The sequence below is a fragment of the Bombina bombina genome, chromosome 3 (genome assembly GCF_027579735.1).
Source record: "Bombina bombina isolate aBomBom1 chromosome 3, aBomBom1.pri, whole genome shotgun sequence".
Lineage (NCBI taxonomy): Eukaryota > Metazoa > Chordata > Amphibia > Anura > Bombinatoridae > Bombina > Bombina bombina.
In genome coordinates this window covers 260098083-260114066 of record NC_069501.1, presented here as the reverse complement: position 1 = coordinate 260114066, position 15984 = coordinate 260098083, and the positions used below count along the sequence as shown (strand labels likewise).

At 42.9% G+C, this 15984-nt stretch overlaps 1 protein-coding gene across 1 annotated transcript in view; it reads right to left on the bottom strand.

Moving 5' to 3' along the window:
* Positions 1-15984, bottom strand: part of PAFAH1B1 (platelet activating factor acetylhydrolase 1b regulatory subunit 1) — a gene marked incomplete in the record, with an annotated part of 508857 nt that overhangs the window by 170262 nt on the left and 322611 nt on the right. Inside the window, 1 exon segment of the mRNA XM_053706276.1 lies at positions 15072-15278. Within this exon segment, the coding sequence (XP_053562251.1) occupies positions 15072-15278 (207 nt within the window).

Sequence of the window (15984 nt, the reverse complement as noted above, 5' to 3'; positions counted from 1 at the left end):
CATAAAAAGGGTGGGTCTCATGGACTCTTGCCAATATGAAAGAAATTAATTTTTCTTGAGAGCCTTTATCCTATCCTGAATCTCCTCCAAAGGAGTTTAAGTTTGAAAGGACTCCGACAAAGCGTCAAACCTAGAGGCTGCCGCACTGGTTACTGAAGCAATGCATACCGCTAGTTGCCATTATAACCCTTGATGAGTATACATCTTCTTTAAAAAGGCCTCCAGCTTTTTATCCATCGGATCTATGAAAGAGCAACTATTCTAAATAGGAATAGTAGTTCTCATGGCCAGAGTGGAAATCGCCCCTTCCACGACTCTTTGATGGAGTCGGCCACTGAGAACATTTTCCTAAAAAAGACAGGGGAGGGGGAAAAAGGGTATTCTTGGTCTCTCCCATTACCTGGTAAACTCGTGGCACGGTCTGACACTGAAAACACCTCCCCAGGTGAGGGAACATCAAAGTATCTATTACATTTTTTAGGGTTGACATAGATAGGCGTATCCGAGTGGTCCAAGGTAGCTAAAACCTCCTTTAGCAAAACACGGAGGTGCTCAAGCTTAAATCTGAAGGAAACCACTTCAGCATCAGAAGAAGTAATTACACTATCCGAATCTGAGATTTCACCCTCAGAGGCTACCAAAGTATCTTCCCCTTCCGATCTATATGAAAACATAATTTATGTAAGAACTTACCTGTTAAATTAATTTCTTTCATATTGGCAAGAGTCCATGAGCTAGTGACGTATGGGATATACATTCCTACCAGGAGGGGCAAAGTTTCCCAATCCTCAAAATGCCTATTAATACACCCCTCACCACACCCACAATTCAGTTTAACGAATAGCCAAGAAGTGGGGTGATAAGAAAGGAGCGAAAGCATCAAACAAGGAATTGGAATAATTGTGCTTTATACAAAAAAATCATAACCACCACAAAAAGAGTGGGCCTCATGGACTCTTGCCAATATGAAAGAAATGAATTTATCAGGTAAGTTCTTACATAAAACAGAATTTATGCTTACCTGATAAATTACTTTCTCTTGTGGTGTATCCAGTCCACAGATTCATCCTTTACTTGTGGGATATTCTCCTTCCTAACAGGAAGTGGCAAAGAGAGCACACAGCAGAGCTGTCCATATAGCTCCCCCTCTAGCTCCACCCCCCAGTCATTCGACCGAAGGTTAGGAAGAAAAAAGAGAAACCATAGGGTGCAGTGGTGACTGTAGTTTAAACCGAAAATCTACCTGACTAATAGCCAGGGCGGGCCGTGGACTGGATACACCACAAGAGAAAGTAATTTATCAGGTAAGCATAAATTCTGTTTTCTCTTGTAAGGTGTATCCAGTCCACGGATTCATCCTTTACTTGTGGGATACCAATACCAAAGCTTTAGGACACGGATGAAAGGACGGAACAAGACAGGTACCTTAAACGGAAGGCATCACTGCTTGTAAAACCTTTCTCCCAAAAATAGCCTCCAAAGAAGCAAAAGTAACGAATTTGTAAAATTCGGAAAAAGTATGCAGTGAAGACCAAGTCGCTGCCTTACAAATCTGTTCAACAGAAGCCTCATTTTTAAAAGCCCATGTGGAAGCCACTGCTCTGGTAGAATGAGCAGTAATTGTTTCAGGAGGCTGCTGGCCAGCAGTCTCATAGGCCAAACGGATGATGCTTTTCAGCCAAAAGGAAAGAGGTAGCAGTCGCCTTCTGACCTCTCCTCTTACCAGAATAGATAAACAATTAAGTTGTTTGTCTGAAATCCTTAGTTGCTTGTAAATAGAACTTTAAAGCACGAACCACATCAAGATTGTGTAACAGACGTTCCTTCTTCAAAGAAGGATTAGGACACAGAGAAGGAACAGCAATTTCCTGGTTAATATTCTTATTAGACACAACCTTAGGAAGAAAACCGGGATTGGTACGCAAAACTACCTTATCTGCATGGAAAACCAAGTAAGGTGAATCACACTGTAAAGCAGATAACTCTGAAACTCTTCGAGCAGAAGAGATAGCTACCAAAAACAAAACTTTCCAAGATAAAAGCTTAATATCTATGGAATGTAAAAGGTTCAAACGGAACCCCATTCAGAACTGAAAGAACTAAATTCAGACTCCATGGCGGAGCCACAGGTCTATAAACAGGCTTGATCCTGACTAAAGCCTGACTAAACGCTTGAACGTCTGGTACCTCCGCCAGACCTTTGTGTAAAAGAATAGACAAAGCAGATATCTGTCCTTTTAAGGAACTAGCTGACAATCCTTTCTCCAATCCTTCTTGGAGAAAGGACAATATCCTGGGAATCCTAATCTTACTCCATGAGTAACCCTTGGTTTCGCACCAACAAAGATATTTTCGCAAATCTTATGGTAGATATTCCTGGTGAATCAGGGTATCAATAACCGACTCAGAGAAACCACGCTTTGATAGAATTAGGCGTTCAATCTCCAAGCAGTCAGACGCAGAGAAATTAGATTTGGATGTTTGAAAGGACCTTGTAGTAGAAGGTCCTGCCTCATTGGCAGAGTCCATGGTGGAACGGATGACATGTCCACTAGGTCTGCATACCAGGTCCTGCGTGGCCACGCAGGCGCTACTAGAATCACCGACGCCCTCTCCTGCTTGATCCTGGCAACCAGACGAGGAAGGAGAGGAAACGGTGGAAAAACGTAGGCCAGATTGAAGGACCAAGGCGCTGCTAGAGCATCTATCAGCACCGCCTGGGGATCCCGGGACCTGGACCAGTAAAGAGGAAGCTTGGTGTTCTGACGGGACGCCATCAGATCCAACTCTGGAGTGCCTCATAGCTGAGACAGCTGGGCAAATACCTCCGGGTGGAGTTCCCACTCCCCCGGGTGAAAAGTCTGACGACTTAGAAAATCCGCCTCCCAGTTGTCTACTCCTGGGATGTGAATTGCTGAGAGATGGCAAGAGTGATCCTCTGCCCACCTGATTATTTTGGTTACTTCCATCATTGCTAGGGAACTCCTTGTTCCCCCTTGATGATTGACGTAAGCTACAGTCGTGATGTTGTCCGACTGAAATCTGATGAATTTTGCCGCAGCTAGCTGAGGCCATGCCTGAAGCGCGTTGAACATCGCCCTCAGTTCCAGAATGTTTATCGGGAGAAGAGCTTCTTCCCGAGACCATAAGCCCTGAGCTTTCAGGGAGTCCCAGACTGCACCCCAGCCCAACAGACTGGCGTCGGTCGTTACAATGATCCACTCTGGTCTGCGGAAACACATTCCCTGAGACAGGTGATCCTAAGACAACCACCAGAGAAGAGAATCTCTGATCCCCTGGTCCAACTGTATTTGAGGAGCCAAATCTGCATAATCCCCATTCCACTGTTTGAGCATGCATAGTTGCAGTGGCCTGAGGTGTATCCGAGCAAAAGGGACTATGTCCATTGCCGCTACCATTAGTCCGATTGTCTCCATGCACTGAGCTACAGATGGCCGAGGAATGGAATGAAGAGCTCGGCAAGTGGTTAAGAGGTTTAACTTTCTGACCTCCGTCAGAAATATTTTCATTTCTACCGAGTCTATTAGAGTTCCTAGGAAGGAAACTCTAGTGAGGGGGGAGAGAGAACTCTTTTTGATGTTCACCTTCCACCCGTGAGACCTCAGAAAGGCCAATACAATTTCCGTGTGAGACTTGGCTCTTTGGAAAGTCGATGCCTGAATTAAGATGTCGTCTAGATAAGGCGCCACTGCTATGCCCCGCGGCCTTAGAACCGCCAGGAGGGACCCTAGCACCTTTGTGAAAATTCTGAGAGCAGTGCACAACCCGAAAGGAAGAGCCACAAACTGATGCTGCTTGTCCAGAAAGGCGAACCTGAGAAACTGGTGATGATCTTTGTGGATAGGAATGTGCAGATACGCATCCTTTAGATCCGCGGTAGTCATATATTGACCCTCCTGGATCATTGGTAAGATTGTCCGAATGGTCTCCATCTTGAATGATGGGACTCTGAGGAATTTGTTTAGAATTTTGAGATCCAGGATTGGTCTGAAAGTTCCTTCTTTTTTGGGAACCACAAACAGGTTTGAATAAAAACCCAGCCCTTGTTCCGCAATTGGAATTGGGTGGATCACTCCCATTGTATGTAGGTCTTCTACACAGCGTAAGAACGCCTCTTTCTTTGTCTGGTCTGTAGACAGACGAGAAATGTGGAACCTTCCCCTTGGAGGGGAGTCCTTGAATTCTAGAAGATATCCCTGGGATACAATCTCTAAGGCCCAGGGATCGTGTACGTCTCTTGCCCAGGCCTGAGCGAAGAGAGAGTCTGCCCCCTACTAGATACGATCCCGGATCTGGGGCTACCCCATCATGCTGTCTTGGAGGCAGCTGCAGGCTTCTTGGCCTGTTTACCCTTGTTCCAGCCCTGGTAAGGTTTCCAGGCTGACCTGGGTTGTGAAGAGTTACCCTCTTGCTTTGTAGCAGGGGAGGATGAAGCGGGACCGCTCCTGAAATTCCAAAAGGAACGAAAATGATTTTGTTTGTTCTTTGTCTTAAAGGACTTGTCCTGAGGGAGAGCATGGCCTTTTCCCCCAGTGATTTCTGAGATTCTCTTTCAATTCAGGCCTGAAAAGGGTCTTTCCTTTGAAAGGGATGTTCAAGAGTTTGGATTTTGACGACACATCGGCCGGCCAGGACTTTAGCCATAGCGTCCTGCGCGCTAAAATGGCGAAACCTGAATTCTTTGCCGCTAACTTAGCTAGTTGGAAAGCGGCATCTGTGATAAAAGAATTAGCCAGCTTAAGAGCCTTAATTCTGTCCATAATGTCCTCATATGAGGTCTCCGTCTGGAGCGCATCTTCCAGCGCCTCGGACCAGAAAGCAGCTGCAGTAGTTACAGGAACAATGCACGCAATATGTTGGAGAAGAAAACCTTGTTGAACAAAAATTTTCTTAAGTAAACCCTCTAATTTCTTATCCATAGGGTCTTTAAAAGCACAACTGTCTTCAATTGGTATGGTTGTGCGTTTAGCAAGTGAAGAAAACAGCCCCCTCCACCTTAGGGACCGTCTGCCACGAGTCCCGCATGGGGTCAGATATGAGGAACATTTTCTTAAAAACAGGAGGGGGAACAAAGGGAATACCTGGTCTATCCCACTCCCTAGTAACGATATCCGCAATCCTCTTAGGGACCGGAAACACATCAGTGTAAACAGGAACTTCTAGGTACTTCTCCATTTTACACAATTTCTCTGGAACCACCATACGGTCGCAGTCATCCAGAGTAACTAATACCTCCCTGAGCAATAAGCGGAGGTGTTCTAGTTTAAATTTAAAACCCAACATATCTGAATCTGTCTGAGAAGCAACCTTTCCCGAATCGGAAATTTCTCCCTCAGACAGCAAATCCCTGCCCCCACTTCAGAGCGTTGTGAGGGTATATCGGATACGGCTACTAAAGCGTCAGAATGCTCAGAATCTGTTCTTAAAACAGAGCTATCACGCTTTGCAGGTAACACGGGCAGTTTAGGTAAAAACACTGAGAGGGTATTATTCATAACTGCCGCCAAATCTTGCAAGGTAAAAGAGTTAGACGCACTAGAGGTGCTAGGCGTCGCTTGAGCGGGCGTAACTGGTTGTGACACTTGGGGAGAGGTTGAAGGGCTAACCTCGTTACCTTCTGTCTGAGAATCATCTTGGGCCACATTTTTAAGTGCAACAATATGTTCTTTAAAGTGTATAGACATATCAGTACAAGTGGGACACATTCTGAGAGAGGGTTCCACCATGGCTTCTAAACCCATTGAACAAGGATTTTCCTTGGTGTCAGACAAGTTTAACAGACTAGTAGTAACACAAACAGGCTTGGAAAACACTTTAATCAAATAAAAACACTTTGAAAAAAACGTTACTGTGCATTTAAGAGATAAAAAAAGGCACACAATTTTGCAAAACAGTGAAAAATGCAGCAAACTTTTCGAAATTTTCACAGTATGTACCTAAAGCATTAGTAAGATTGCACCACTAGCAATAAAAACGATTAACCCCTTAATGCCCAAACCAGATCGTCAGTAAGCCAACAAACCGGTTAAAAAACCTACAGCACTTTGCCACAGCTCTGCTGTGGCCCTACCTGCCCTTAGGAACCAGATTTGTGGGGAAAAAGCTTATAGGCCCTCAAACTACAGCAGGACCCTCCATGTGAAACCGCCTGAACTTCTAGTCAAATATAACTGCGTATCTGAGGCGCGAAATTAGGCCCCTCCCACCTTACTCCGGTGCTGTGAGGCCTAAAGAAACACTCCTAAGTGTTTTAATAATAGCCATGTGGGTAACAACCCCTGAAAGAAACCCAAAGGAACCTTCAAAGTGTCTCAAAAAACGATATTTTCAATAAAAAAACGTTGGCCATAAAATAGTGTCAACAAGCATAAACTAGCCCTGTTATGTAAGCTTGCAATTCCTTACTGAGTCTCTGAACACAGCTTACCCTTCCCTCATGGGGATATTACCAGTCTTTTCTAGCATTACCACAGTCTTGTCTAGAAAAAAAAAGACTGAACATACCTTATTGCAGCCTAACCTGCAAACCGTTCCCCCCAACTGAAGTTTTCTTGCACTCCTCAGTCCTTTGTGGGAACAGCAGTGGATTTTAGTTACAACATGCTAAAATCATCTTCCTCCCTGCAGAAATCTTCATCTCCTTTCTGCTAGAGAGTAAATAGTACACACCGGTACCATTTAAAATAAACTTATGCTTGTAGAAAATAAAAACTACAATTCTAACACCACATTCACTTTACCCTTCCGATTGCTTAGAGCCGGCAAAGAGAATGACTGGGGGGTGGAGCTAGAGGGGGAGCTATATGGACAGCTCTGCTGTGTGCTCTCTTTGCCACTTCCTGTTGGGAAGGAGAATATCCCACAAGGATGAATCCGTGGACTCAATACATCTTACAAGAGAAAAAGCAGCACTTACCTTAAACACTGCCTGGCAGGAAGGCAGTTCCCAAGCTTGAGAGGTTCTCTCCCTCACATTGGCATGAAAAAAATACATGCTGAGTCAAGAAGTACCTCAGACTGAATGGGATGCTGAACTAAAAAGCCTACACTGTACCACTAAGCCGCAGGTAAGCTTCTCAACTGATTTCCAAGATTTCAGCTACAAGCCCGACAGGCTAGCACAGCAAGTCTAATAAGACAAGGCATTGCTCTAAATGAAAAATCACCATGTATTTTAATGGAGGTAGTGACAGGAAAATCATTTAAAGGACGGGAGACAGGGAGAAAGGTATCCCTAGCTTCTCCTATTCCTGAAAAAACATCCAAGGCACGTCTAGGAAACACCTCATAGGAAGGAACATCATAGAAATGATAAAGTCCACAAAACTTTCAAAGGTTGACAAGGACAGGGTATCAGTCTTCCAAGTAGCCAAAACCTCCTTTAACAATACACGAGGTGTGCAAGCATACATCTGAAGGAAACAACTCCAGCATCAGATGAAGGAATTATACTGTCCGAATCTGAGATTTTACCCTCAATCTACCGGCGAATCCTCCTCACAAGACTAAGAAGAGAGAGCGACCAGTGTAGTAGAATGAGAAACAATTTTAAATATCCTCTTGAGTTTTCACTGTAGGTAAGGAAAAAACATAATTTATGCTTACCTGATAAATTTATTTATCTTGTACTGTATCCAGTCCACGGATCATCCATTACTTGTGGGATATTCTCCTTCCCAAAAGGAAGTTGCAAGAGGATCACCCACAGCAGAGCTGCTATATAGCTCCTCCCCTCACTGCCATATCCAGTCATTCGACCGAAACAAGACGAGAAAGGAGAAACCATAGGGTGCAGTGGTGACTGTAGTTTAATTAAAATTTAGACCTGCCTTAAAAGGACAGGGCGGGCCGTGGACTGGATACACTACAAGAGAAATAAATTTATCAGGTAAGCATAAAACAGAATTTATGTTTACCTGATAAATTTCTTTCTCCTACGGTGTGTCCGGTCCACGGCTTCATCCTTACTTGTGGGAATATTCTCTTCCCTAACAGGAAATGGCAAAGAGAGCACAGCAAAAGCTGACCATATAGCTCCCCCTCTGGCTCCGCCCCCCAGTCATTCGACCGACAGTTAGGAGAAAAAGGAGAAACCATAGGGTGCCATGGTGACTGCAGTGTACAGAAACAAAAAATTTTTAAACCTGACTAAAAGCCAGTGCGGGCCGTGGACCGGACACACCGTAGGAGAAAGAAATTTATCAGGTAAACATAAATTCTGTTTTCTCCTACATTGGTGTGTCCGGTCCACGGCTTCATCCTTACTTGTGGGAACCAATACCAAAGCTTTAGGACACGGATGAAGGGAGGGAACAAGTCAGGTTACCTAAACGGAAGGCACCACGGCTTGCAAAACCTCTCTCCCAAAATCAGCCTCCGAAGAAGCATAAGTATCGAATTTGTAAAATTTGGCAAAAGTATGCAGAGAAGACCAAGTCGCTGCCTTACAGATCTGATCAACAGAAGCCTCGTTCTTGAAGGCCCATGTGGAAGCCACAGCTCTAGTGGAGTGAGCTGTAATTCGTTCAGGAGGCTGCCGTCCGGCAGTCTCATAAGCCAATCGGATGATGCTTTTCAGCCAAAAAGAAAGAGGTAGCAGTGGCTTTCTGCCCTCTCCTCTTACCAGAATAAACGACAAACAAAGATGATGTTTGTCTGAAATCCTTTGTTGCTTCTAAATAGAATTTTAAAGCACGGACCACATCTATGTTGTGTAACAAACGTTCCTTCTTTGAAACTGGATTCGGACATAGAGAAGGAACAACTATTTCCTGGTTAATATTCCTGTTGGAAACTACTTTTGGAAGAAAACCAGGTTTGGTACGTAAAACTACCTTATCTACATGAAATACCAGATAGGGAGAAGTACACTGCAAAGCAGATAATTCAGAAACTCTTCTAGCAGAAGAAATAGCAACTAAAAACAGAACTTTCCAAGATAATAACTTAATATCTATGGAATGCAAATGTTCAAACGGAACCCCTTGAAGAACTGAAAGAACTAAGTTTAGGCTCCAAGGAGGAGTCATAGGTCTGTAAACAGGCGAGTTTAGGATCATGTTTACTCCCCTCATCTGAGGAATCATCTTGGGCAATTTCATTATCTGTGGCAGTACTGTCCTTACTTTGTTTGGACGCTATGGCACAATTATCACACAAATTTAAATGGGGAGACACATTGGCTTTCATACATATAGAACATAGCTTATCCGAAGGCACAGACATGTTAAACAGGCTTAAACTTGTCAATAAAGCACAAAAAAACGTTTTAAAACAAAACCGTTACTGTCTCTTTAAATTTTAAACAGAAAACACTTTATTACTGAATATGTGAAAAAGTATGAAGGAATTGTTCAAAAATTATCAAAATTTCACCACAGTGTCTTAAAGCATTAAGAGTATTGCACAGAGCTTTAACCCTTAAAATAACGGAAACAGAGCCGTTTACAAATTTAACCCCTATACAGTCCCAGCTATAGCCTTTGCTGTGACCTAACCAAGCCCAGAGGGGAATACGATACCAGATGACGCCTTCTAGAACATTTTTCAGCTACTTTCAGATCCTCACACATGCATCTGCATGTCTTGCTCTCAAACAACAACTGCGCAGTAATGGCGCGAAAATGAGGCTCAGCCTACAACTGGGAAGGCCCTTCCTGACTGGAAAAGGTGTCTAACATAGTGCCTGACGTTAAAAAACGTTCCCCAAGTTTATAAGTGTGAAATACCAGCATAAACATGTATAAAATGCCCAAATAAAGCAATCGATTTAGCCCATAAAAGAGTCTACCAGTTTTATAGCCCATATTAAGCCCTTTATTCTGTTTGAGACTAAGAAAATGGCTTACCGGTCCCCATGAGGGGAAATGACAGCCTTCCAGCATTACATGGTCTTGTTAGAAATATGTCTAGTCATACCTTAAGCAGAAAAGTCTGCTAACTGTTTCCCCCAACTGAAGTTACTTCATCTCAACAGTCCTATGTGGAAAAAGCAATCGATTTTAGTTACTGTCTGCTAAAATCATCTTCCTTTCACAAACAGAAATCTTCATCCTTTTCTGTTTCAGAGTAAATAGTACATACCAGCACTATTTTAAAATAAACACCGGGACAATAACTCCTAAGAGAACAAATCCCGTACACACCCCAGAAAAGCTGAACTGCGCTTGGGTGGCAGAGACTTGAAACCTATCTTGTGACCCTGAGTTATGATATCCAGGACCACGGATCCTGCACGTCCCTGAATCAAGCAACTGAAAAGAGCGACAGTTTGACCCCTACACAATCCAGAAGAGGACCGGGGCCCGCCCGTTCATGCCGACTTAGACTCGGAGGGCTTCTTGCTCTGCTTGGATTTATTCCGGGATTGAGCCAGCATCCAAGAGCTCTTGGCCTGCTCAGGCTTAGCGGAGGACTGCTGACATGGGCTTTATCAAAACGAAAAGAATGAAAATTGTCCCTTAGACTCGTTCATATTCTCTAGCGGTATACAGGCACCCTTGCCCCCTGTGACCGTGGAGATAATAGAGTCCAGGCCTGGACCAAACAAAATCATTCCCTTAAAGGGGACGGAAAGAAGTATAGACTTAGAAGTCATATCCGGAGACCATGACTTCAGCCAGAGCCCGACGGGCCTGAACAGAAAAGGCTGAAGCCTTAGCATTTAGCCGAATAATCTGCCTAATAGCATCACAGATAAAAGAATTAGCAACCATCAAGGCTGTAAATCTTTTCTGAGTAATGTCGAGCAGACCTCTCCACCCCGATCAATCCTATAAGGAGTCACACCAGAAGGTAGTTTCTCCAGCAACCGCAACAGCCGCCTCCGGTTGAAACAAATATCCCCTATGTTGAAAACAGTCTTAACCGAGTTTCCATATTTAATCCATGGGCTCTTAAAACGAAGCGCAATCCTCAACCAGGATAGTAATACGTTTAGCAAGGGTGAAGATAGTGCCATCTCTTTTAGGGAGAAGAGAGAAACAATCCAGCCCATTCATTCTTAATATGTTCGCCATCTAACAGGAGCAGGGAAGGATAAGGTACCACCCTGTCCTCAAACTCTATCCAATTTAGGAATTAAAGCTTCCTCCGGTAATTTGGCCTCTGTAACCACTGAATTCGCCAAAAATCTTCCTTTAGAAGTAAGCGCAAATTCCTAAAACTAAAGTCTGGTTCCTCCGCAGCCGGAGGTTTAGAGGCAGCAGACTCCAACCCAGAATGTTTATATAAGAAAAAAAATGAGAAAGCGGGGGTAGGGCTAAAAATAAGCAGGAACTCTGTAGTTATAGGCCGTGGCCAAATTTGAGTATTATAATCTCCAAACTACTTAGAATCCATGCCACAAATTATGAGTTAAAGAACAGAGTACAACTAACAAGTAATTGTAAATAGACTTACAAATTGAAAAGGTAATTCAGATTTGTGAAGAAGTCAAATTGCTTAGCCCATACATAATCAAGAAATTAGGTTTGTATAAAATTCGTTTACAAACATTCATACACTAAAGTTTATTAAATGAACAATATATTAACCACACATACATCAGCATACGGTGAGAAGATTAAAAACACTACACCCCGGTGTGACTCGCTTACTAAATAATTGGTTTGAGATTATTAGAAAAATCTAAGCAGCATAACTAGAGCTATAAGCTAAGCCCTTACAATCCGAGGGCTGAATTACAGTTAATATTAACAATTATATTATGCTGCTGTTAGAGTCAAAAAACACCAAGGGTGAGCAAATTAAAAAGGGAAAGACAAGCTTATCCCAGAGGACCCCTGACGTACGTTTCACAAAAAACGCTTCCTCAGAGGGGTGGCGAGCCGCTGCTGAACTAAGATATTTATTGGTCTATAAGACCCTCCTCTAATACGGATTGGATAAGCCTGTAAGCCATTATAGATGTTTTAATTGGCCATAAGACATGTCAGTCAAAAAAGAGAAGCAACAATAGGATAAGATAAGGGGTGTTGGTTCCTGACGTAAACAGCATTGTCATGTATGGGCGTGTATATTTACATGCACGTCATTGCTTGGACCCTCATTGGATGATCACACTGATCATATGTTGTATCCTCGTAATGTTGCTTTGTAACTATGTAAATATGAGTGAATCATTGCTTCCAATATTGTCGACTGAATTGACAGAATGGTCTATCTTAGTTTATGACACTCACTTACATTTTAGTGACGCAAGTGTCAAGTAAAAAAATACTCGAAATAACTAACAAAATAATCATGATTGCTTTTTCTAATACTTGTTGTCATCAAAAAACAGACAGTAAGTGTATAAAGAACTATCGTACACTATTGATCTGTGAAAGCAATACTTTTATAAGTGAGAGTAAACACTTATAAAGAGCTCTTGTTTACTCTCACTTATAAACTTATTGCTTTCACAGATCAATAGTGTACGATAGTTCTTTATACACTTACTATCTGTTTTTTGATGACAACAAGTATTAGAAAAAGCAATCATGATTATTTTGTTATTTCGAGTATTTTTTTACTTGACACTTGCGTCACTAAAATGTAAGTGAGTATGTCATAAACTAAGAGACCATTCTGTCAATTCAGTCGACAATATTGGAAGCAATGATTCACTCATATTTACATAGTTACAAAGCAACATTACGAGGATACAACATATGATCAGTGTGATCATCCAATGAGGGTCCAAGCAATGACATGCATGTAAATATACACGCCCATACATGACAATGCTGTTTACGTCAGGAACAAACACCCCTTATCTTATCCTATTGTTGCTTCTCTTTTTTGACTGACATGTCTTATGGCCAATTAAAACATCTATAATGGCGTACAGGCTTATCCAATCCGTATTAGAGGAGGGTCTTATAGACCAATAAATATCTTAGTTCAGCAGCGGCTCGCCACCCCTCTGAGGAAGCGTTTTTTGTGAAACGTACGTCAGGGGTCCTCTGGGATAAGCTTGTCTTTCCCTTTTTAATTTGTTCACCCTTGGTGTTTTTTGACTCTAACAGCAGCATAATATAATTGTTAATATTAATTGTAATTCAGCCCTCTGATTGTAAGGGCATAGCTTATAGCTCTAGTTATGCTGCTTAGATTTTTCTAATAATCTCAAACCAATTATTTAGTAAGCGAGTCACACCGGGTGTAGTGTTTTTAATCTTCTCACCGTATGCTGATGTATGTGTGGTTAATATATTGTTCATTTAATAAACTTTTGTGTATGAATGTTGGTAAACGAATTTTATACAAACCTAATTTCTTGATTATGTATGGGCTAAGCAATTTGACTTCTTCACAAATCTGAGTTACCTTTTCAATTTGTAAGTCTATTTACAATTACCAGAATGTTTATACTCTGAATTCTCAGAAAGAACTTCATCCTCTGATAAACCTATCAGTTATGTCCAATAAATTATCTGATGTACTCTGGGAAGGAGTGCAATACGTAACCTTTCGCTTGCGCTTAGCAGGGCGACGTAAAGCATTAAAGGCTGCAGACACGTCTGGTGAAAAATGGCCCCCTCCAGATGGAGGATCAGCAATGCAACAGGAAACTGCATGTGTAGAAGGATAAGAATGTAGGGTATGCACCTCACTGGACGACAACTTCTCAGAGGTGGACGGCTCAGTGGTATCAAACACGTTTGATATCACATTATGAAGGCATATGGAACATAATTGAGGGGGCAGTAAGGCCTCCTCACATTATAAACAGGAATTACTGTGACGGATACCCCCGGCTACCCCGACTGGGTAGCTCCGCCAAAAGGGGTCCTGCTTCCTCCCTGCCGACTGCAGCTATGTAGCTGGCAAGTGACCACAGCCTGTAGCCATCCCTGATGCCTGACAGCACCAGTACTCAGGGTCTCACCCTGTGGCAGACTCAAACTACCCGGACTAGGTAGCTCTTCCAGCATGTCCTTCTTCTGCCTGGAACAGGCTGCTATGTAGCTCAGGAAAGTGATTTTAGCTGGAGCTCACCCAAATAACTAGACAGACTAGCCTTCAGGTGGATCAAGAACTGATTTTATTGAGAACACACACATCTCATCTTGATAACAAAAAGGACAATCCCACAATTTTCCCGCCATTCCCGCCCCTCCATAGGAGCCACAGTCTCACATAATCCCAATACTTAGGGGTGCGGTTTCGGGTGACTGGAGTTACAGTCCGTTGAAGTTATGGGGTTAGGGGTGTCCAACCAAAACTCCCAGTTCCCAAAGGAGCGCCCCTCCGGCAATTCCCCCACCCCTTGTACTCCCCATGGGCTACTAATCCCCAAAAGAGCGGAGCTCTGGGGCACATGGTTGCTGGAGCGACCTGGGTTAAAGTTAGCGGGTGTTCTGCTGTCCTGTGGCCGACCGGGAGTTCCAGGAGCCTTGCCAGCCTGAGAGGGGTTAGGCGGGTGTTCGTTGTGAGGTGGCCGACCGGGAGTTCCAGGAGCCCGGCCAGCCTAGGAGGGTTTTCCTGGTCATAAACCAGCTCTTCTCTGAACACAAAAACAAGCAAAAACAAAGCAAACAAACAGCTTCCAGAGATGGTGGTTGCTCTGAGGAGCCCAAAACCACGGAGGAACCACTGAGGTTGTAGGGGGGGTTGGGGGTAGCCTTAGCTGTCTGGTATCCGTGACAATTACTCTTTAGGAATAGAGGGGAGTGGGGGAGGTATTTAAGCCTTTGGCTGGGGTGTCTCCTGGTGGCCAGGTTCTTAATTCCCACAAGTAATGAATGAAGCAGTGGACTCTCCTCCCATTAAGATGGAAAAATGCCCATAAAATTGTGAATGGATTAATTGAATTAAATTTACCAAAACATTAAAAATTACAGACATGAATATACAGCATCTTATAATAATAAAGTAATCTATATTTCAGAACGAATAACCTTTAGATTATAATGCATCTTAAATAGAAACCCTTTCGATAGATTTTTTTCAAAAAGCATTTAAAAAAAAAAAAAATGTATCCACCCTGATTGGGATAGCACCCAAATGGTCTAATTGTAATATTGTAAATTGTGTAATGCTTTTGGGGATAGAAACAATTGTACCTTTATCGTTGCATCTTCTGAAGCTGTGACCATAACACTAAAGACAGGATGGAAAATTACACGTGTGACAGGACTTCTGTGACCACTCAATGCATATTTCTCAGGAGGGCGTGGTATCCATTCTTTGGGGTCTCTCTTCTGACCAATTGGCCCACCAGAAGTAAACTCTTCTTTTGCTTCATTTAACTTTGATTCTAACTCCATAACCTGTCAAAAGAATACTAGGTTAAGGCAAACAAAAACATGAAGTGAAACATATTACCAAACACCTTCTGAAGACTTTATATTTATGGAACATTTAAAAAACATAATTTATGCTTACCAGATAAATTCCTTTCGGATAGGGAAAGTCCACGGCTTACTGTTCAGAAATACAATACCTGGCCACCAGGAGGCGGCAAGGACAGCCCAGCCAAAGGCTTAAATATCCCTCCCACTTCCTTATTACCCCAGTAATTCTGCCGAGGAAAAGTAGGAGAAACATCAGGGTATAAATGGTGCCAGAAAAATAAGATAAATAATAGGGGGCCGCTCTTAGACAAGAAAAAAACGGGTGGGGCCGTGGAAGGAAAGGAATTTATCTGGTAAGCATAATGTTTTTCACCTAAGATAGGGAAAGTCCACGGGTTCACTCCTTACTGTTGGGGAAACTATACCCAAGCTCCAGAGGGCACTGAATGAAAAACGGAGGGGAAAAAAAGGAAGAGGCGAACCCTATTCTGAGGGCAGCAAAGCCTGCAAAACTTTTCTCACGAAAGCTGCTCCAGCCGAAGCAAAAACATTAAACTAGTAAAAATTAGAAAAAGTATGTAAAGAGAACCAGGTAGCCACTTACAAATCTGATACATAGAGGTCTCGTTCTTAAAGGTCCAAGAGGAAGCCACTGCTCTAGTGGAATGAGCAGTTATCCTCT